General features: G+C 47.0%; 1 protein-coding gene across 4 annotated transcripts in view; it reads right to left on the bottom strand.

The window, feature by feature from the left end:
* Positions 1-20,031, bottom strand: part of CAMSAP1 (calmodulin regulated spectrin associated protein 1) — a 33,885-nt gene extending 13,854 nt beyond the window's left edge. Inside the window, exons 1-6 of one of the 4 annotated variants that reach the window (XM_068656577.1) lie at positions 19,850-20,031; positions 11,966-12,128; positions 2,266-2,528; positions 1,916-2,077; positions 1,592-1,672; positions 587-619 (exon numbers count right to left, since the gene is read on the bottom strand). In XM_068656577.1, the coding sequence (XP_068512678.1) occupies positions 587-619; positions 1,592-1,672; positions 1,916-2,077; positions 2,266-2,528; positions 11,966-12,128 (702 nt within the window). In that variant the 5' untranslated portion in view covers positions 19,850-20,031. Of the gene's footprint in view, positions 1-586; positions 620-1,591; positions 1,673-1,915; positions 2,078-2,265; positions 2,529-11,965; positions 12,129-12,224; positions 12,249-12,498; positions 12,741-19,849 lie in introns of those variants that run through there. The other 3 variants (XM_068656575.1, XM_068656573.1, XM_068656574.1) reach the window with 3 other exon arrangements.
* Between the last annotated feature and the right edge of the window lie 4,028 nt (positions 20,032-24,059).

Here is a 24,059-nt window from a genome sequence, read left to right as displayed (position 1 = left end):
GTCAGTTTCCTTACTTCGCCATACAATTCCTGTAATTGTATTCCATACAATTGGCTGTAGTAATGGGCCCAAACTGGTTTGTCAAATCTTCTAACCTCATCTCAGGAAATAACGGTGCTCTGGTTTGGACAGATTTAACAACCCTGGGAGCACGAGTACAAAATGAACTAATGCAAACATCTACGCATTTTAATTATAGATTCAAAAATCAAGCAACCATTTAAACCGACCAGCTTTTATATCACCTTAGTGCTGTGATCAATTACCTACTTGCGACAAAAATAGTAAATACAGAAATTTCAGCCATTGTTAATTTCCTAGTTTTTGGCTTGCACTTCATATTCGTCACTCCTGCACCATGGAAACAATTCTGAAGTGCTGTCAAGTGATTATGCTATATGCTGTACAGTATGCAAAAGCCATGTCATGAAAATTAAGCCTGATGAGCCAAAAGCTTACACAGAGCGTGTTTGGATTTTTTTTAAGACTGTTTAAGAAGCATTGTGAATGGAAGCAAACAATCTGAAGGAATTTTAAAAAGCCATGATTTTGTGGATGACAACTGGTGTAAAAGTAGTTCACTTACAGGTACTAATTTCCAATACCATTTGGAAGGAGACTGCTCAGGAAGCAAGGAGAGGAATGTAGGGATAGGAAAGGAACATCAGCAATGCAAGTTATAAGCAGCAGTACTTAAATGCACTTGAGCAATAAACACTTTCATATTTTAGAGGGGCTGTAGCCTAGAAGCTTAATTTTAAAACATTAAAATGAGACCCAAAAGTCAGTAGAAGGTCAAATAGTTAAAGGGATCCTTCGGACCACACAGCAACTTGTAAATTAAACAGCTCTTAAGTCCTTTATCATTGAAGGATATGCTGCTATATAAAGTACATAAAAATCTTTGCCACTGACATTAAAGTTAAATAATTGTGCCTTGTTCACATGCTAAAATTTTATCCTCTTTGCACAGCAATGCCAACTAGAGGAAAGAGCATAGCAGAGCTTTTCTAAAGGTTTTATTAAATCATGAATTGGGAGCACAGATAGCTGGTATATGTTACATTTTAGAAAAATATTAATTTAAGTTCTCCAGAAATGAAAGTGTTCTTTGTTTTTGCAGTGTTAGTGCATTGTGATACAACTTCAAGAGAGAAAGGGGAGGGAGTGGGATCGCAAACACACACCTATAACAGCTAGGAGTATGCTTACTAGATACAACCTGAATAAGCCTCTGAATTTACATTAGACAATAAATTCATGTAAAACGAATATGCCCCAAAAGCTTTCAAAATATATGTTATATATTTTGTGCTTTGAAAGCTGAGCGAAGTTTTCTAAAAACAGTAAACTGAAGCAAGTTATTTTAGTCGAACTAAAACTTGAAAGAAAGTCTAAAGATACTAGGGGGACTGAAAGGTAAGGAAGGGCTCTGATGGTACACACGGAACAGACTGCATGCACGAAATCTCAGGGTTTTCAAGGACTGGATGCCTCATGTTTTCTGACAAAGAAAATGCTGACACGTTTATATTTAAATCCAGTAATCACTAATACAAAAAATTATGACTGAAGATAAATTTGTTTTTACCTTTTGATGCCCCGGACTTTCCATTAATTGCTGTTTTAACTTTATCTCTTTCTCTGTTATTTCTCTCATTTTAAGGTTCACCTAAAAGGGAACAGAATAGAAAGGATATATTCAGATGCATTTTAATGTTTCCTGAAGTTGTTGATTTTTTTTTCCTTCCCTCAATTTAATGGTCACTCCATTCTAAAAATACAGAAAGCTTACAGAATAATTTATTACAAAGATGATAGAAAAGCACAGGTAAGAGAGACAATCATCAGAACTTTTGGAAAAATTTGAAAATTGCCCATAAGGAACAGACATACATCTTGAAGTAAATTCTACCTTGTTAATCCAGAAAACCATTGCATCCTCCAAATCGTAGGGCAGTTCTTTTGAGGCACTGAATGTAGAGAAACGCTTGACACTAGCGACCACCTTTTCAATGCTGATCATTTCTACAGTATAGGCCATCATGAGAGCATCAATCATTGCCATATGAGAACTCTAGAAGAAGAATGCAAAAAGCGTTGAAAAACTAAATCCTTTAGGAAAGAACTTTGTATATTCTAACTGTATTTACAATGAAAAAAATCATGAGGTTAGTGACCTAGAAATTAAAAGCTCTTCATTCCCTTAACTGTTTAAAATGGTGTTAAATAAAAAGATCATTAGGTGGATTTAATTAAGCTAACCATTTTGATTGGTGCACAGCCCAGGTCGGATTCAGACACAGGTGTATCATCGCTCTCCATGACGTAAATCCCTTTTCGAGACAGAGCCTGGATCACTGACTGGTGTCCCTGCAGAGCAGCCACCTGATCCCCCTTCAGGATGAGGCTGCAGACACGACAGTACAGCTCACTGGACAGCAGCAGCTTGATGACGGGTGGTTTAATGTGTTCTTGCTCATATTGATCTATGTAAAATGGGTCCTTCAGCTCCTCCGGGACATTGTCTGAAACAAAGAAAGTTTCACTGAGTGACATCAGTAAGTGGCACCATCTACAGATTGGAGTAAAAAGTTCTTCCTTTTGTTCATATGAGAGAAGAAAGTCAAGCACTGAAGATACTGAATGCAGTAGGCCTGCAGCTCCATATCACAAATGGTTTTCCATAGGTCTTTTTGCTTTATTTTGACTACGTAAAGCACACACATAGTTCAGAAAAAATCCTACACATTACCAGGGAACTTTCCTAAATAACTAGAGCCCCATTTCACAGAATGAAGTGTCAACACAGTCCACTGCCCTCTACACATCTCTAGGTGTTCCTTGGGAAAGACCCAGCTCAATTACAACAATGCACCAAGTACTCTACCAATTACTGTATACAACTGGCATTTTATTTTTTTCCGGCATTTTAAGTTATTTACTCAGATCACAGGCTAGTAGGCTCTGTGTATCAGATTGACAAAGTATCCATGTCTTCCAAGCAAAGTTTAGAGCTCCTTCAAGCAGCATCCCTAAACAGCTGTGCACAGCAGTTAAATAACTGCAGCATTTGCATTTGGATCCTATGTCATCGAATCACCATTAAGATCTTCCCCCGAAATCACCTCAATAGTTCATTTCAGCAAGTACATTTACAGTTAAAAGAATTACTAATTTGGCAATGTTTTGACTTTCAGCTCATTTCCAGCATAAATTAATTTTTCAGTTGAGCACATTCCTACCCAAAGCATATCTCTGAACCGCAAAACAAGCCACGCAGTATTGGTGTGCTGTGGAGCACCTGGTGTTCATAAAGATGAGAAACTGAGCCAGAACACTATCAGTTACGGGAGCTAGAAGTACTCTCACTTAAATAAAACTGGGTAGTAAACCACTGTTGTCATAACAGCCCTAACTGGGACTTAGAGTTACTCATACAATACTGCCCCTACTTTGCAAAATTGAAAGCTTTTTTAAGTTTTTAGAAAAGAACATTTTTCCCTTAAGTGACACTGAACACTGCGCTATACAGACCACATATCGAAGATGGCAGGAAATACAATAAAACCTCACAGGCACCACATACGCAGTATGTTAACAAGGTTGTCCACTTTTTAGTGAAAGAGATAGTAAATGCAAATATTTTTAATCTCCTTAACATTAGTCAACCTGACCTAAAAATCAAAGGCTGTTGAAAGGTAATTCCATTTAATGGCCGCTGCCATTTCCAGGAGAAGAGGAGCTTCCGTTTCTAATGAGTGGGGAAGGATCCACAGCCCAAAATGTAAAGCAGCTCGCATTATTCAACATTCGAGCTTCATTACAAGCAGATGCACCTTCAGCTATCTAAGACGTATTGCTTTTCAGTAACATTATTTGTAAAAGGGAATACGAGAATGCCAGCTCCCAGAACACCTATGATGAAGTACGTTCTGGTAAGAGCATTAGCATCACTCCAAGTTTTAAAGGATTAAAAACATAAAAAAATTGAAACCTATGCAAGCTCAAAATGCCTGAAACACGCAGTATTTGTTTGCCATGGTGGTTTAGGTAGGAAGGTGTGCCCCCCAGCTCGGAGCACCTCGAGCAGGGAATTGAGGTGGCAGCCTGAAGCTGCTGCCCGGAGCTGTGCGCCCAGTTGCTGCCAACCCAGGAATTCCGTCCCTGAGCCAAGGCCCAGCAGCTCAGCTACCTGGGCATCCAAAGCACGAGCAGCAAACAGCTTTTCTGCAGGTTCCTTCTCCACAAGGCAGGTGCTTGCTTTATGGAATACAACAAAATAAGTCACTGTTTCCATTGCAGCAGCAGACAGAGGCGTTATTGGTTGGTGTTCTGATTGTGGTAGCAGAATTCCACGTTTGCCAATAGTACACACAGATTCTATTTATCTTTTTCCTACTGTGGCATTTAGTTACACTGCTGTTCAGGAAGAACTGTGGGTGCAGTCTTTGACATAATGCAAAATCCAGACCACATCCATCTATAAAAGGTGTCAGCAGCACACATCGCATGTCAATCTGCATAGTGTGCTGCCCTCTCTTGCGGAGCCGACAGTTTTCAGTTTGGTGCTACTTTAAATCAAATTAACCTAAGGACTCAACAATCCGGAACGTGTAAAATAAAATTCAGAAAAATAGTAGGAAGACAAAAATTAGGATTTGCACAATTCAAAAAAGGCTTTTAAAAGGCCAGATGAGCACACTATACAACGGTCCATGTCTAACTTGCATCATAAAAGCTGCTGCCAAGACCTCTCCCTCAAGACATTCAACTGATGAACTTCAAAGAGAAGGAAAAACAAACCAAACAGAACAAAAAAAAACACAAATGTTGGGAAAAGGATCCTATTTAATACCTTTTAAAGGGTGACACAATGTGAGGCATCTCTATTTGCACAGTTGCTAACGAAGGCAAAAAGCTTTCTCTCCACCACTAACACACAACAGGCACAACCCATCGGGGTGGGATTTTTCCACCCGTATCAAAACAGAAGACACTACTGGAACGTGCTGCTCTGCTTCCTGCCTAACAAAGGCAGTGAAATCCCCCACGCTAATTCTTGTTTAAACTAGCAACATTTGTGAAGATTTTTAAAATTCTTGTCTAGCAATGAATTGACCCAGTTCTTAGCAATGAGATTCCATGTCTCACAGACATAAAAACACTCAAGATTCTTGCTTAAAAAAAAAAACCATCTTGTATCTTGGCTACTGTTCTTTATTCTGAACTTCCAGACAAGAGATCCCAAATTATTCTATACTGAAGAACCCTCTAGCTTCATGTCCCCAACTCCTGTAACTGCTGACAGACTGAATGGATTATAACATGACCAGGATTGAAGATACAGGGGAGAAAAAAAAGAACTTCTAGTAGCTGGACTAATTATTTAAATAGGATCATTTGAAGTTATTCATAAACATTAATTGCCAATACTTGCAACTTACTTCACCATAAACACTTGCCAAGCTTTATTTCCTACATTCTTGGTGTATCCAAGACTTCTAGCTACGTTTGGAGCCCAATGCCTATCTGTTACAGCAGGGAACAGCATTGCAAATACTGTGATATCCCAACTAGAGGCCACACTGAAAAATTCAGATATAAATACTTCAGTGCTGAATAGTGGAATTATTAGCTTTGCTATTTAATTCAGATTTACTTCATATTCTCCTCGTGGACATAAAAATATTACCCACACAGCAGGCGCAGATGAGAAATAAATGGCAGAAAAAGTTGTAATGCAAAAAGGATGCTACAGAAGCAGCTCTGTGTTGAGAAACTTCCACTCATCACAGCTGCAGATGCTCTGTCCACCACGCAGTCAGTTCAAACTAGGGATAACACCACCTTCCTAGTCAGGAGCATCCAACAAGAAGTGATTTAATTACAAGATCTATCTTCAAAATCTGAAATCTGCACCTAAAAGTGCAATGCAGGAGACCTGCCTTTCACACCGCTGCTAATTACTCTTATCTCTAGTACAATGCCACATGAAACAATCGGTTGCAGCACCCAGGTGTGCTCATTCTCCCCTTACAAGTGCCAAGATTCCCAACTGTCAAAGCCTCAGAAATACGCTGTCAGTTTCAGGACAATTCAACACCAACAAGAATTAACCTAATGCTGATTTCACCTCCAGTAGCATGCCCAGATGCACAGGTAGCCACAGACACCCCGACAGATTGCCCAACCCCTACCGTGCGGAGTATCGCCGTCTCCAAACACACCACATGCTTTTTGCTTGCCTCACTGCTGAATGTGTCAACGCTCCTTTTGAAGAAAATGTCCCAGCCTTCAAGTCCCAGTTTCCATAAGCATCTTCTTCAACACCTTACTTTCATGACCTATAACTGTACTTAGATGTGAGAGCAACTGTGTGTTCATCAAAACTTGTGCTTCTACGCATTTGTGCTTTGGAATTCTCAAAATCAACTGGAAAAATTTAATTCTGAGCAAATAATGCCTGAGATCTAGCTACAAGCAGTTCAGCTTGAGCAGAGTTTAACAAATTCTACCAAAGCAAAACAAAACGAAATAACTAAACTGAGTCCTTTCCTTGCTTATACTGCGGTCTCCAATACCATGCTAGTTCCAAGAGGAAGTTACTTCTGTGTGTTACCAAAAAGCTTGCAACCCTTCTGCTTTTCCTAACCTGCTCTCTCAGTAGTTACCTCTAGAAAAATGTTAGCATCGAGTCCAATGCAAGCTTTACAAAAGCTTTTTCAAGCTTTTTAAAAGACATAAAACAAAGCCTACCAGCGTTTCTATAGCAACTTCAAAACGAGATGGTGTGCAACCTGATCATCAGATCTGTCAAAGTGCATATGTAATAATTCAGTTTGTCCTAAGTTTTTGTTAAGAATTGTCAAAGAATTTACCACGTTACATTCAGTACCTGAGCTGACTGGACACTGTTTTTATGCAAATGTTGTAAATGGTTGCATGCAGCTGACTCACAGTGCAAGGATGTCCAGTTTTGCTATCTCCAACACCTATGAAAACAAAATAACATTTCTCCAACTTTCAGCAGCAAGAACTCTTAAGTCTTCCTGTCCCCTTGAGTCTAGTGCAGAGATATCTGTGCTGGCTATTTTTACAAGATGAAGCACTCAGAAATAAGCCAGCATAACTTCTCATTAAGCGATCCTTTTGGTATCCTGTCGGTGAATTTTAATCTCTCAAAAAAAACTGTCAGTTCCAAGTATAAATCATTCTGCATACAAGGTAGTTTACAGGATTACAAAAATAACTTCACATGTAACAACAGCGAGGAAGACGATTATTTCCAGGCTCTCCCCTCCTTGCTTTAGGGTAGGGACCATTTCTTTACCATCTCACCTACAAACACCCGTTCAGAGACGATTAGCTGATTACAATTTGATAAAGAAAAATAAAGCAATCCTGAACAAATTTGTCTCATCCCTTGAACAGAAGAAGTGGATGCCAGCCAGATCTGACTTTACCTCGAGAAGCATGAAGAACTGGTTTCACATGGAAAGAGAGCCAAAGCATCACGGTAAACAGAACGAAGCTTATTCAAATTGTGAGTAAGATTTCATTAGTATCAGTATCTGTTCACAGAATTATTTAGTGCTGCATGAAGTCCTCTATGCTGCAGAACAAAGCAGAAGCTACACTTTCTCAGCAGCTCAGACCACGTACACTATAACAAAAACATTCTTTGTTGGTTCTCATTACAGAACTCTATTATAAACTCCAGAAGTGATCTCTAATATTACACACAAAAAATTTATGGAAAATGGGTAGAAAAAAAAAACAAGCTGAAGGCTTTGTATACTGCTGGTGAGAGCGACTGCACTTTTATTATCCTATCTTTTGATCAGGCAGAAAAAGCCACAAATCTGGCTAAACAGAAGAAACAAAAGAATTATGGAATTCTTCACCTTGTAAACTTCACACAAGTAAGAAGTGTTTATGAAACAGGCCTTATTAGAGAAACAAAACGTTTAACTACTAGAATATTTGCAAAACACAACAGCTTTCATAAAAATATTTTTATTACAGACCAGAGAAGAAAGCTGGCAGAATAGGAACAGGGAACACAGGGGTTTACTCAGGCAAGTTTAGCCCAGGAAACGTTTTCTCAGTGCCCCTACCAGCTGGCAACTGCATGTAGCTCTTACAGTACTGTAAAACCTTATTTAACAGGTAAGTATTAAGTACTTCAAAGACAAGAAAAGCCACAACTTGCATTTCCTCTACAATGGATTACATTAGCACTTGGCTCTGCTGCCTGGATCTCGCTAAACATCTCGGGCTGCTGTTAGCAGTAAGCCTGGAGCCCACATAAACATGCTAGGCCGTGGAAAGGTGTAAATAAGCAAAGCCCACCAGGTTCATTCGGAACAACCTGGATTTTACAAGCTGTGATGAAGCAGCAGCAACGTTTCTTATGGAAATGCTGGGAACAGCACATTTGCTCACAGCAAACTGCAACACAAGACAGACAACACTTACACACGCTCCTCACCTATAAAAGTTTATCATAACCATGATGATGGAAATCAATTTCTGTGCATAAATTAATGCTGGCCTAGCTCAATCCAACAAAAAAGTTCTCCACTGCCACTACCTATTTGCCCAAGGCGCAGCTCAAGAAATCAGCACGGGGCTTGGCTGCTGCTTCACAACCTGCTTCATCCGACCAACTGGGGAAGAGCGATTGCTCCCGAGGACGGCTTGCCAAGCTGCTCGAAGCCTCCTACTCTCCATTCTGCAAGGTCAGAGCGAAGTTTTCAAAGGGATTGAAGCACCCTGTGAACTCAGGTACCACGGAAACCCACTGGCACCTGTGCTCCTAGGCCACTTAGGAGTTGTGCTTTCACACTACTGCTAGAATTCTTAAAGCAGACATTTGGTTCTCATCAAAGACTGCTGATGGAAAAGATTATCCTAATCAATTTCCCTCCCCTCCAACTACTGTCTCTGCTGACTGGACTTCATTATAATCTTTCAGGTGTGCAGAAGGTTTCCAGATCTTTGTCCATTAATTTTTACAGAGATCCAGGACATGTTCCTAGAGTTATCTGGGGAAAAGGAGGAGGGTGACGGCATATGGGAGAACGCCTTCCTTCACAGCTCCACTCACTTCTCTGTTCTAGAATTTGGGCAAACAGTTGTAAAACCCATCCACAGAATCCATCTGTGACAACCAGGCAGCCACCAGAGACAGGCAGGAGGAGCCACGTGCTGCCAGAAACAAAGCATTCAGCTCCGTTCCTATTCAAAAAGGGGAGTTCTCACTCCAGCCATATTTTGTGCTGAGGAGGGAAGGTCGCTGCGTGCAGCTGTTTGGCTACCAAAATTCTCATTTAACGGGCAGAAGAGAAAAAAGAAAGGACGCATCATCAAAGGAAACAAATCCCAAACTAAGACCTCAAATCCAAATTATGTAAGGTATGCCATCAGTAATTTGTCCTTGAAGAAAAAAAAAACACAAAGGATGAAATTTTTTTCTGCTTAGATAGGGAAAATTTAAATATCTTGCAACAGTAAATAGAAAATACAGAAAAACAGAAAAGAATGAAGAATGATTATTAGCAACAGTCCACACTAGAACCTAATTCCTGTTCTTGACCATTTCCACACTGAAGCATGAGCTTAGCCCTGCTCAGGTGAAAATGAAATCCAGGATATGCACCAGCATTTGCAAGATGAAGGCACAAAATTAAGTCAACTCATAATGTCAACTCCAAATCTAACATTTCAGAAAAACACTCTTTACTCAGCCACTTGAAGACAGCTATGGAAACCCTATCAGACAAGAATTACTTCAGAACATAAAAGAGTGCTTTAATATGATAAACAGAGAACCTTTCTTTTTTCACCAAACTGACTAGAATTAAGCCTAATGTAACAAAAAGCCCCTCTGAAAAATATCTGCATAGTGAGATTTTAGACTTTAAAAAAATGGAATCACAATTGCTTGGTAGCTGCCCAAGACTCCCTGAACATCCAACGTTACAACAAAACAAAAAAAAAACAGAGATGACAAGTAACCTATTATGTTCAAATATTACTCAAAATGGTAATCATGCAGAAAGCTTCTTTAAACCCATCTCTCTATGAATTAAAGAGGCTTATAAATTTCTAAGTATTCTGCAATGCCATGCTAGAAGCTACGGTTACTATGTGACAACTGCAGAAGCCATTTCAAAAATCAACCAAATTTCCATGGGCCACGGTTCTGAAGATATCCACACACACAAAAACCAAAATGTATGCACTGGAGCTAACCAAGGATGTAACACCAAGAGGCCTAGCAAAAATATTTGCTGAAGGCATTTTATACATTAATAGAAATTATCTGAACAAGCCTAAATACAAACAGAAAACCTGGCAAATGCTGCTGCAGCCCTCTGCACACTAGAGCCATGCCACTGCCATCATGATAGGTGGGTTTTCCAAAATTCTTTGTCAAAGGAAAGCCAAGTACTTACTCAATGCAAATCCATGCTGTCAAGTGCACAAACAGACTTGTTGCCACCACACTGATCCGAGACCTGCATTAACAACCCTGAGCCCCAGGAGTCACCACCAATAAACATGAGGCCACAAAGTTTTCTCTGCAGCACACAACCTGTGCCAGTCAAACCTAAATCAGGATTAGCTTCCTCCTGAAACAAAGTCATAATATAAATGGTGCATCTTCCTGGCCTGAATATCCATTTTCTCTCTGACCAATAACATTACAAACAAATCCAGAGACTGCAAAATACGAGAAGAAACACCTGCTTACTCCTCCTAAGTTGATCACATTTTTAAACTTCATCTGACAAATGAATTTTTTGTCTCTTGGTGCTCGCATTAAAATACGTTCACTAATTTTAAATGTTACAAAAGCTCAATTTTCTTTCTATTTCCCCCGCTGTCATTAATGTGGCCAGACCACTGACAGAGCTGGTAATATTGAAGGAAAAATAATTTAGAAATTATTTCAAAAAGGGTAATATTTAACTCCAGGAATGCACTGCTTTTCTCCAGCCTTGTCACGAAGTAAGCTAGTGCTAATCCATTAAGCATATTATGAGTTTGTCGAATTAGACTTAGATTAACAGGGCTACCTCATTTTCCAAAACAAGATTCTGTAGATGCTTTTATTATATGTTTTGGATAAACAAGTGCTCCAGCATATTCCTTCATAATGAAGCTACTTAAACACAAGAGGCACCCAGCAGCAATAACCCAAAATAGACAGGTAGATCAAGATCCAAACAAAAAAGCAAATTTCAACAGATGCCAGGAAGATACTGTGCAAATATGAGTCTGGAACTCTTTCTTTTTCTATGTTTGGCTGCAATGGTTTATTCCAACATCTGGGAAGGAAGAACTCCTCCTCCATCACCCACACCTTGCTGCTTGATGTCACAGAACACAAACCGTATCTGCTCATGCAACGTTTCTTTCACAGAAACGACTTTTTCCAATCATAAATGCTTTGGTTTTTAGGGCGATCTGAACCCAATAATGCAGCCTGGCAGAACAAAACAGGAACCACCTAGGCGAGCATACAAAGAGCATCGAGCTCTTCACATCTGTTGGCCGAGATGACTAGACAAGGCAGCACTCCACAGCCTGATGGGATTCGGGGCCTGCAAGCACTGAGAGTCTACCTGGCTAAAAAGAGGATTTGCACGTTGCAAGACGTGCATTTTTTTTGTAATAAATAACAATGATAATAACAATAACCATAGTGAACGTTATCGGTGAGCATTTGCTGCCTGGTTTGGTGATTCGGAGCGGCTCACACGGCTCCATTATCCCCGATGGGGGTACCAGGAACCATGTAATGCTAAAAGCCAACGATCTGTCACATTATTGATATATAAAACAAAGGCGATCGGGGCTCGATTCGCTTCCTCCTGGCAGGGATGGGAGCGGAGGCGGCGAGCACCCCCCCCCCCCCCAGCGCACACCCTCCTCCTGACAGCGGCGGCCTCACCTATTCCGTAGGCTTTCGCGCAGATCCACTGCAGATTAGCGGCTATTTTCGCTCGGGCTGAGTCGTAGAGCTCCAAGGGGACGATCTCCAGGGCGCTCTCCGCCAGGGCATCCATTTTTCGCCTGGCGCCGTCGCCGCCCGCGCCGCCCTCAGCATCCACCATCTGCAAGGACAACAAAAGAGCGCGGGCCTGACGGGGGGGGCGGCCAGGGGGAGCTCGGCGGCCCCCCCGGCGGCTCCTCACCCCCGGGGGCAGCACCTGAGGCTCCGACGTCCCCCGCCGGGCCCGGGAGAGGCAGCACAGCTCCCTCACGCCCATGCTCCGGGAGGACGAGGAGCAGCAGCAGGAGGAGGAGGAGGAGGAGGAGGAGGAGGAGGAGGAGGAAGGCAGGGGACCAGCAGCTCCCCCTCCCCTCCCCGCCGCGGCCCTGCCCGCCTCCCCGCCCCCACCCTGAGGAGGAGGAGGAGGAAGGGGGGGAGATAGGAAGGGAGGAAGGCAGCAGCCCCCCCACACACAGGCCCCGCCGCCTCACCTTGCTATCGCCGCCTCATCCCCGGGCACGGCGGCCGCCGCCTCAGCCCGCACAGCCCCGGCGGCGCCTCGGGGGGCGGCGGCTGACGGGGAAGGAGGAGGAGGAGGAGGAGGAGAGGAGGAGGAGGAGGAGGAGGAAGGCTGGGCCGGGGGAGGAGGAGGAGGAGGAGGAGGAAGAAGAGGAGGAGGGGGGGGGGAGGAAGGCAGCAGCCGCCGCCGCCGCCGCCGGGCCGGGGCTGGCAACGCTCGGGACCGCGCGCGCGCGCATGCGCAAGCCCCGTGCGCGCTCCCGTGCCGCCCCCCCTCCTCAGGCCCGGGGCTGGCGTGCGCGCGCGCTCGCGCTCGGCGGGCGGCCACTGCGCAGGCGCCGCCGCCCCGCCGGGGCTGCCGCCCGCGGCCCTCGCTTGGCAACCGTCGCCATGGCGACCGCGAGCACAGGCCGCGGCCTGCGCCCGGCCCCCCCCTCCACACACACACACCCGGGGTTTTCACCTCATGGGCTCGGTGTCCCCGGGTGATGTTAAATAAACTCGGTGTTAAATAAAAAAAAAGAGTTTGCACACCACGGAGAGCATAAAGAAAGGCCCCGGGCTTGCCCCAGCCCCCGGGGGTTCCCCCTCCTGAGATGGGCTCCAGCCGCCACCCGGCTGCTGCCGCAGCGGTTGTTGAGGTCTCCTGGCCCTGGCTGTGGTTTCTGAGCAGCTGGGTGCTGTGTGGGGGAGATGGGGTGGTCCCTGAGGTGGTCCCTGAGATGGTCCCTGAGATAGACCCAGGATGGTCCCCAAGGTGGTCCCTGAAACAGTTCCTGAGATAGTCCCGAGATGGCCCCCCAAATGGTCCCTGAGATGGTCCCCAAGCTGAGCCTTTTAGATGAAAACTTCAATGATGGCCATAGCAGCCCGGGCCCCTTCCCCTCCCTGTTTGCACAGTAGCCATATCAGAAGGCCCCATCCCGCCACCCTGCGATCCTACAAGGCAAGCAGGGCTCGCACAGGCCGAGGGATCCACGTTAACAGACAAAAGTGCAGAATCGGAGGTTTTGCGGTGACTCACGTCGGGCTCGAGGCCTGCCACAGGCAGCCCATTGTTCGTGTGTTTGCTCTGACAGCCGTGTTGCGCGCGGTGCTGTCTCACCACGTTTCGCAGTTGTCATTTGGGCCTCCTTTATCATGCAGGGAAGCATATAAATGCCCAAGAATTTCTGTCTTGTGATTGTAAATCATTAACCAGGAAACCCTTTGGGTACACAACAACTTCCACAGTAGTAAAATCAGACATTCGCTTCATGCTATCTTTCCTGCTGGGCAGCCAACCACACTTGACAAAACATCAGAACTGCCAAGTGTTTGATCATCAGCAATACTTTTCTCCAGGTTATTACAACCAATTTCCCCCAAGACTTGACCTGTTAATATCTGCTTACAATCAAAGGATGCCAAAGGCGGTTTCCATGCAGAAGACCGGCTTATATATCCTGTGTATTACAAAGCAAATGGAGAATTTGATCACCTGGTTTATGTTGTGATAAATAGAAAGCAGCACGTAATGCTTGACAAATATAAAAAGGTTTGCTTGTTTATCTTTTTGGGTGCAGGTAGACTATCCCAATTACCTTAGGGTTCTTTTGCTGCTGGTGGTCTACCAGCCACCAACTGAAGGCCCACAGGCTCATAGATGCTGCTGGAACCAGCAAATGCATCCCTGTGCAGTGCGTGTTGGGTTCGTGATCAAAACAAGATCCTGCAGGTTGACTGACTTGAAAAGTTTCATTACTGGAAGCAGGGCTCATCTCCAAAGTTACGTGATGAAGAGAACTGAGCCTTTAATGCACGCACTGGATTGATAAATTACCCTAACATCCTTCTTATGAAAAAGTAATTATAAGCTTAGCCACACAACAATAATAGCAGACTGGCCTTATTCTACCTAATTTTCTTTGTTATGATTCTCATAAATTATTTTTTGCTACATATAACTGGTAGACTGTATAAATGTTTCAAAAATTTTTAAAGATTAATGTAGGTCTGTCTTAAGATACAATATTTATTTCCCTATATCTTTTCGTAATGCAAACGCAGGGCAATCTGTTTCATGTCATCAGGATATGATCTGGTGTTCAAAGGTTATCCCAGCCTACTTAATTGCAAGATTGTATGCAATTAAAGTAGATGTCCCTTGCAAATAACTTGCTAGTTGTTTTATAATCTCCGAAGAGTTTGGTTCTCAATAGTTTTTTACAGGCTGTTGATTTGTGACGTTATCAGTATAACAAGCTGCTTTTGTTTTTAGCTTAAGGCCCAATCCAAATCCCCTTAAACTCAGGAAGAATGTTTTCATTTACGTAGTGGATTGGGCATTAAACGTGCTGCAGAAACAGAATGGCCCTTTGACTCTTAGAGCAGGTGACCTGTATCCGAGGGCAAAGGTGCACACTGGAAGAAAATTGTCCTACTTTTTTCTCTGATATATTTTTGCTATAGATAAAGAATAGATCTAGTTGTTCAACTCATCAGAATGACTTAGAAACAAAATATGTTTTGAGAGGGTGGCAGACTACCTCAGCAAAGCAAAGTCAGTATTACCAAGACCCCTGAAACTCTCAGGATAAAAAAGTAGAAACATTTAGCTTAAGAAAATGAACACTGGGGAGAAAAAGCATAAGGGGAAGTCCAGTGGTAAAGATAATGCCATTCTTTTACAGGCTGATGTTGAACTAAAGACCCCGACTTAGTATAACTTTTTTTCCCTTTTAATTTATGTTGTGTTATCCTCTGGATTTGCATTTATTTATCACTGTTTTCCAGTCCCAGTGTGAAACGTGCTGTGACTTCTTCCTCTATGGTAATATCCTGTAACTGTTACTTCGGGCATTTGGGTGTCCTTAAGCAAAAACTCAAATTGATGTTTTGGGAAACTTTGCAGTTGATAATGAAGTGGTTTGGCCAGAACTCAGCACCACCAACATCAGCACCCTCAAAATTGTCCTGCAGGTAAAAAGCTTACATTTCAAATAGGAGGATCACCAGTAGATTGCTAAATATGTTTCCTTTTCATGAGAAAATAAACCTCTTCTATATTCAGTAGCAGCAAATTCATCTTTAATTTGCATACCACTTGTTTCTTTCTTGCACTCCATACAAAACATACTTAATGGCTTTTCTTCTGGAAAAAAAATAATACAATGGTTTTCTATACAAAATAATTTTCCTATTAGAGAATTCTCCTGGATTCCTTAACCATTCAGAGTGGGCGTACACGTGAACTGACAAATACTGCACGACCTGTCTTACAGCAGAACTGTGAGATTAATTACTAGGAGGTAATACCTTTGACAAATTACCATATTCAAGTGTGACACCTATTACCTGCAACAAAGCTAAACCCACGTGCTTGTTCTCAGCCGTACTGGAGGAATGCCTGGGATTTCGGTTTCTTCCACCATGTTTCATTTATCAATATGGGAGACAAAGTGTAAAATAAACGTGTTCTTTGTCATCCTGATCCGAACATCAGATCCGAGTTTATATCATAAAATAATGTATAGCCTGTAGAAATACAAATGTGCTGTGCACTGGGAACGTATAGGGCAGGGATACTTCCTGGGTATGGAGAGAAAGCAAGAGCTGGCCCATCAGCGGCACTAATTAGCACCCTCTGGTTAGAAAGGAATAGGGAGTTGGGATTCTTCCTCAGCATTACAAAAAGCACCTTCAGAAGAAGGAAAACGTGCATCTGCAGGAGGCTGCACAGAAAGCCTATGCTTCACTGTCTCCCTGGAGCTATTTACGGAGAGGGAAGACTCCATCCAATGTTGCCACCAGTCAGCTAATGCTCTGAGAGTTAAAATCAGCAAAAAAAGAAGCAGGGCAAGGGACTATGACTTGGGAATTTTGGCACACTGGGTAGCTTGATTGTATTGCATACAGCCTGATTCCTGCTCAGCTTACTTTCCCCTAATAGGGCTCACCACACTTTCCAAAGGTTGATTTCCCATCTTTTGCTTCCTTTCTTCCTTTCCCCAGGAAAAGCGTGGTTATTAGCAGAAGAGAGAGACTCTCCCTCCACCAACTCCTTTAAAATTGCCCACCATCAAGCCAGGCTTACCATACCCAGAGCATAAACACTATAAAGATCGGCTTGCTTCAGGCAGCACAGCCACTGAGCAAACAAGGAGGAACCACGCTGGTCGCATTTGTGCTGCGCGCTCTCTCCCCTCCAGCTGGTTTATAACCCGCATCCCCCAGGGACCGAGCTCCTGCTGCCACCGTGGCTCATTAGCATTGCTGGGGGAGCTGATCCACCCCTGCTCTGCCATGGTATCGAGGTGGGTGGCTCCAGCTGGGAAGAGCTTCAGCTGCTCGCTTGCCATCTCAGGAGAAGCGAGAGAAGAGGACGGAAGAAATCAAGTTTTTTTTTTTCCCGTTATCCTTGCAAATTCCAGACGGCCCCCAGCTCTGTTCTTAGGGCTCTATTTTCAGCCGTGAATGCTGCTGTATCTGCTTCCCCGTGCTTAGTTCTGCAGGGCCTCGTTTGCCCCGGTGCTGAGCACTTAATATGCCCTGCCGGAATCGACTTAGAGCCGGGCTGCTTCTGGAGGTCACTGCTGGGCTCGGGGCCACACCACGACTGCTGGCTGTGAGCTGTCTTCTCCATCTCCCCTCAAACCTGGCAGTCCCAAGGTTTTTTTTTTTTTTTTTTTTAAATGAAAGTGGTGTCTTACTCAAAATTCACTGAGTAAAAAGAGATGTGGTCAAAAAGGCATCTCAAGTGTCCCATGAATGAATGGATGAAGCCAGGGTAAAGTAACGTGAGGATGAATTGAGGGAAGGGGCAGGCTCCTAACTCAGCCGCTGCTCTACCAGCTTCAAAATGCTTGTCCCTGTTACGAAATAGCTCCCCATGACAGTTCATCATGTATTCAACCTTTAGAAAGAGGGAGCTGAGTATTATTCTTAGCAGTGGAACAGTCACTTCAGTGTAATTACCAACAACACGGGAGCGGTTTCCATAGCACACTGCAGCTATCAGGAATTATTACGTTCAGTCCTGCAACTCGCGAAGAACGTGCACCACAACAGCCGTGTGCATTGGGGAACCACACGCAACGAGCGATATTTTTCATGTAAATAAAGAAACCCAATTAAGCACGGACAGCAGCACCCGATTTCCTTCGTTCCCTTGTATTATTCTGAAGGTAACGTGCACGTCGTGGAGCTGTGTTGCTGATGGGGTGCAATACTAATTTTTCTTTCTTTCTTCTCTCTTTTTGGAAAACGCCCGATGTGCTTCAAGCGATGGCAGGGGCAGTGCCATATCAAACCTCTCAGAGGTTTCCTCCTGCTGTGCCCACCAAGACCCAGGGACCAGGGACAGATGAGGCGGGGGTGCCGGTGGTGCTGCTCCCTGCGGCCAGGGCCTCTCCTCCCACCTGCTGCACTCTGCCTGAATTTAAAATGATACTTGGACTTAGCGCCTCTCCTCGCAGCGCTGAACAAACACTAATCAATGACTCTTTATTGCCAGGGGGAGACAAGCCCTTGCCCGTGTGTCTCTGGAGGCCGCAGCGCCCGCTGCCAGCTGCCAGGCGTGCGGGGCTCCCTCGCCCAGCTCGCCGCTATCAGCAGCACGTCCTGCTCGAGCAGCGAGGGCAGGGGGGGGTTAGGTGCCTGCTTTAATAATAAGTATTTTAAAAAATAAACCATGTTAGAGATAAAGTCCCAGGACTAGTTTTAGGAGAAGGATGGGGCAATGGCATTTACAGCCCACCAGGTTTTCCAGACAGACTTCATCAAGCAGAGACCTGGTCCCATGTTCATTAAATCCTTATTAGCAGTTGTATTTGGGCAGCATTCAGACAGCAATCAGTTTTGATGGGACCTGTTGCTCTTCTTTACCCAGATGATTTATTTTAAAACACTTTTTTTTTTTTTTCCTCCAGGACACTTTGGAAAGTAAAACTCCATGTACTGCAAACGTGTAACTGCACAAAGAGAGACAGACTTACCCCCAGCTTTTTCACCACTGTTTAAGCATTCCTGGAAAGCAAGGAACAACCGAAAGGCAGGAAAAATGATTGGGTTCGTTTTCACCAGCGGTGCCGCATCACCAGCAGCCTGCTCATCCTCAAACCCTGCCATCATCAGCACCCAGAAGCGACCACAACGTTGGAATCCCAACGCCTGGCAGCCACCCGGGGCCACGCCAGCCCCGACGCAAGCCCTGGCAATTCCTCCCCAGCTCCCAGCACAGCCGAGCTGAGCCCCCCAACCAGCGCACTCGAGGCACTGCCGAGGAGCCAGGTCCCCTCTTTTGGGGATGAACAATTTTGTCCAGGCTGCTGCCATGCCACGGCCACGAGGTCAGGGCACGCCTGGAGGCTGACACAGCGGTGACAACGCCGCCTACGCTCACAACGCAGCACTGGGGGCTTCCCAGTACGTTTTGAGTCATTCTGCCTTAGTATTTTGAACTTCTCCTGTTTTGACAGGACGCTGCTCCTGGTTTGCTGCCAGCTTGCAGAGCCCCTTCCCGCGGCCAGCACCTCGCTCCCAGTCCCATACCGCAGCCGAGCTCCTCACCTGGCAGCCCCGGCCCCTCTCATCCCGCCTCGAGGTGTGCTAAAACAAACACGAAATCGCCTCACGCCCTTGGGTCCCCGCCAGCTTGCACATGTTGCACTTTAACGCTCTTAAATCTGTAGCCAGAGAGCTATGTTACCGTGCGAACCAGTCACCGCGACTGGAACGTCTCAATCCTGCTTATCCAGGTCCTATCTGCAACGAAAAACTTTACGACTGTGAAACTCCAGCACCGAGCAGGAAACAAAGCCAGGGCAGCAGAGCTGAGGCCAGCACCGCTGGGCAGGGGCTGGGGGCCCTGCAGGGCTGCACGTCCCGTCCCTCCCCGCTGCCAGGCCTGGCACGGAGCAAGGTGGTGCCTTTGATCACGTACAGAGGATTTAGCACACGCCAGGGGTTATGGAGACGCTTCCTACCAGGCGCAGCGCGGCTCTGAGCAGGCAGGGGTGTAAGCATGGGGTTTGTGACCCCGCTGTCCCACTGCACAGTGCCCTGACCCCGGCCATCAGGCACTGGTGGCACCCCCACAGTCCCCGTGCAGACCCCAGCCCCGCTCCGTGCCTCTCTGCTCCCCCCGAGAGCAGCCTGTACGCCCCCAGCCATGGGGATTTGGGGCACGAAACCCCTGGGGCTGCCAGGAGCACGCAGAAGGACACCCCACGTTCCTGGGGTGCATGCATGCAGCTGCCCACCCCACCAGCAAAGCCACGTGGATGCTGTAAGACCCCACCAGAAGCCCCCCAGACAGCTAAATCCCAGGCAGCGCTGACTTACCGGGGGCGTTTGCCAGCATCCTCACAGCCCTGGGGGTTTTGGGGGGCTCTGGGCGGCAGCAGGCGGCATGGGAGCCCATGGTGGGGCTGTGGGATCAGCACTGGGGGGCTCAGCCCCCCGAGCAGGGCAGGGGCAGGGGCAGCGTGGATGTGCTCCCCAGCATCACCCCGCTCCCCAGCATCGCTGCCGTTGCCACAGAAACTGGGGGATGACTCAGGAGCTGTGCTGCTGACATCAGAAGCGACGAGGAGGGGGCCGGGGAGGGGGGGGAGATGTTCCTCTCTCGGTTTTGCTCGTTAAAGCCCGAAGGCTTTGTCCAACGAAGACATTCAGCCCCCCTGCGGGGTATCCTGGGGAAAAAGCTGGTCCCTCGGGGTGCGGGGTTTGGTGATTTCCAGGAGATCGGTGTCATGGGGGGAGGCCCGGAGCCCCCCATGTGTGGGCTTTGCTCTGTCAAATGCTGCCCGGCCCCAAAGCCCCAGGGCAGGGGCTGGCACCGAGCAGCCCCCGGGCAGAAAATAACCCACCTAGAAGTGGTTTTGCCTGGTGCCAGGGTGCAGGGCAGGTATTTGGGAGCCAGGGGCAGGGGGACGGGGCTCCAAATGATGCCCCAACCCAGCCGTGGTGAATGATGCTGAGCACTGTCCTGGGGGGCAAAGCCCAGCAAGTGGAGCAGGACATCATCCGTGCCACCCGACCCCATCACAGCCCAGCCTGCAAGAAGCAGTTTCAGCCTCTTTTTTGTATATTTTTTGCCTATTTTCTTGCAGTGGCTTAAATAACCATCGAGCAAAATGACATACAGCCGGGGGGCTCGGGGCCACCCCCCTGCTGCACCCCGAGCACCGTGTCACCCCGCAGTGGCCATGCCTGGGACAAGGACACAGAGGAGGCAGCAGAGAGCGATCAGCTGCTCCCTGATGTTCATAGGACAGAGCTATTTTTGAAAAGCAGTAAATTAAAGCACTTTTCCACTTCGTGCTTGAGCGCGGTGCTGAGACGTCCCGGTTGGGTACCAAACTTGTGTGCTGAGTGCTGGCCAGCCAGGTTACAAACTAATTAAACTTCACCAGTAACTGGGAAATTAGTTAAAATCAGGGAGAGATATTACCTGTGCACAGACACAGGGGAGTTTAGGCATCACCCCAGGCAAACAGTCCGCATCTGGACAGAAACGTGAGCGTTTTGGTAGTGCCGTGCAGGGATTTATTACGCAACGAAGCGCCGCCGCTTCCTTATCTCCCGCTTACAGGCGTTGGTAGATCGAGCCCACGATGACACACTGAAATATTTTTAGCGAGATGAGAGTCCCACAAGAGATTCCCTGGTCAGTGAGAGTAGCGACCGATCCCAGAAATGCCACAGCCCCATGAAACTCCCCAGTCACTGCGCAAGCATCCCCAGGGCCAGCGCTGAGCCCCCAGCCGCCTCCCGGGGGGCTCCACATGGCCCTGGCACAAGCCCAGGATCAGGGAACCGAACGCCCAGGGCTTTTATTTTTAGCACAGCAAGCTATAAATAGAGCCCATGGTAACCCACGGAGAGGCGATGGACTTGGGATCAGGAAGTGACGGCACCGGGGAACCCCGGAGCTGCGGGATGGGGAGCGCCCCGTCCAGCCGGGCTGGAAGGAAACCACCACGCACAAACAGCCCCAAACCATGCAGGGGCTCAGTCCTGCTGCAAACGGGGCAAGCGGGCACCTCTGTGCCGAGCAGGGACATGGTGGGATCGTGCAGAGCACAGATTTCATAGGGTTTTGTGCTTTTTTCCCCTCTCACTGGAGGGTGTCTGCGTGTGGGAGCGGGGAGGAAGCCGAGCGCTGCCGTGCGCCGAGGTAAATGCGGCGAGCAGCCCGTGATTCATCGCCTGCAGCCTGGCAACAAGCTTGAATATAGGGGAAAACACAGATGGAAGGGGCCTGCTGTGACAGAGCCAGCAGCTCGGAAACTGGTGGCCTGCTAAGGATAAGGTAGAAGGGCCCAAACTATTTTCCTTTTCCTTCACATCACACTGAGGGGCTGTGCGGGGCCGGCAGCCTGCACCGCCTGGCTCACAGCCAGCCTGGCTGCTGCCCCTCTGCCAGGACCATGCAGAAGGGAGCAAAAATCAGACCCTCGATGCTAAGAAATCCAGGGAGAGGTCTAAGGAGATGTCCCAAATGCTCACGGCCCTCATGCAAGGTGGACAGAGGGAGGAGGCTGCACGCTGGCACATCACAGCCAGCAGCTACAGCATGGCACCGCGGGCTGCGCTCTTCCAAGGGCTGCTGTGTGCCACAGCAACGAGCAGGAGCTGAATAATTCAACCAAACTCTGAGCGTGTGGGAGCTGCCGTGGGCACGAGACTGCCGGGCCTGCATTCCCTGCAGAGCAGCCCTTCGGCAGAGGGCACACGGAGGCTGGCTTTAACATGAGTGTGGTTTATGCCAGGCTACAGCTCATAAAAGCCACGTAACCGCACCGTGCATAAGTGCCACAAGTCTTCCATGAATAATTTCTTCAGGATGCTCTGCTCACAGCCGTGCAGCACCGTCAGGAGAGGGAAGGGATCAAACAGCCAAGCAGAAGGTTCGAAGCCTGCAGCAGGTACGGAGCCCTCGCCTTGAACCAGCTCGACCAGCTCCCACGTGCTGCGTCCCAACGTGCTCCTTGTGCAACCACCGGTGGCATCAGCAGCCCGGCTGCATTTCACAAACCCTGTTGGAGAGCGCAGCTCTTCCCCGTGACAGTCCCAGGAAGCGGCAGTACAGTGCCCGGGGTGCAGGATCCATGCAGGACCCCAGCCAGAGCCACTGAGCTCAGGTCTGGCGCCTGGGCACCGCTCCCCAGCTGCGCGTCTAAGTTTACACCCTGGGTGTGAGGGTGCTGTGGCCACCTCTCCAGGTTTATTTTGGTGCAGGAGAGCTCGAGTTACTGGCGTCCCTCCCCCACCTCCACAAGTGACAGATTCCCGGTGACACGGGACACCCAGGGCTGGCACTGCACTCTCAGGTCACCCCCCCAGAGCCTTACACCAACGCTGCTGTCGTGCACACACGCACGCCAGAGCCCTGCCTCTTTCAAGCCATTTTCCAGGACCACACTGCAGAAGCTATGGTTCAGCTCACAAGTGCAAGGCTTGCATTTCAAGTTCAGGTTTTGAGTCATGAGAAGAGGAAAAAAAGAATTAGCTCCATTTATTCTACCCCAAACCTACCACCATGTAGCAAGACATCCTCAGCAGCTTCCACAGCTGCAGCTTCTTTTGGGAGACTCCCCCTTTCCAGGAAGATCACTACGAAATCAAGGATCAAGCGCAGAACAAGTTACCAGATTGCTGCACCCTGTACAGAGGGGGCTGCAGCCCTGATCTGACCGCGTTGGGCTGCCAGAGCTCACACGGGCAGCAGCTGCTGCTTCCTTCTGTTCCTGCTGGAAGCCAGAGCAGGCAGGTATGTTGGAGGAGCCAGCTAGGTAGTTTTACAGCATTCTGCTCCTTCCTGCAGATTTTCAGTTCATAGGAGAATAGTGTGTGCATGGAAGGGAAAGCCAGGACACTGAACAGCTTGCTTTGCTGGGAGAAGCTACGGTAACCAACCCGAGGAAACTGGAACAACTCTTGCCACACTGATTCTGTTGGTGCTGGCAAGGTGAGACATTACTAACGAGTTGGATCTCCACAGCCGGGTGCAGCCTGTACTCACCTTCCCTTTGCAGTGCAGGCTGAGGCTTTGATGGGAGCTGGAGGTAACGCTCGGGCCACGGCAGCAGGAGCGTTCCCTTTATCACTGCTCAGGAATGCAGGTGTCACCTCTCCGTGCTGAAGGCACGCAGCTCATCTCCTGCAAACACCGTGCCAATTACAGCCCATCTTGTCGCTGAGATAGCAGGCACTTTTTAATTTTGCAAGGTGTGGATTTCTGCCTAGACCTGCTGCACCAGTTTCGGTACACAAGTACCATTATCTAATGATATACCACAGGCTGCTCGCTGAGGTTTATTTGCTTTTGTTTTAATTTAAATCACTGCAGAGAGGGACCCTGAAGTGTCCTGGAGCCTGCTGCTAATTTGTGCACTGAAGGCAATTTAAGTCAGTGGCCACCTGGCACCAACAGAATACCTGCATTTAATAACACTGCATTCAAAGCCTGCACCGAATAGCAAGGGCTTGGATGCCTCATGCTCCAATCCTCCATCTTTCACAGGATATAATGAAAAGATATAATGAA

Source organism: Anas acuta, chromosome 20 (assembly GCF_963932015.1).
Source record: "Anas acuta chromosome 20, bAnaAcu1.1, whole genome shotgun sequence".
Classification (NCBI taxonomy): Eukaryota; Metazoa; Chordata; class Aves; order Anseriformes; family Anatidae; genus Anas; species Anas acuta.
Note: the sequence above shows the minus strand (reverse complement) of the source record. Positions and strands in the feature narration are given on the sequence as shown.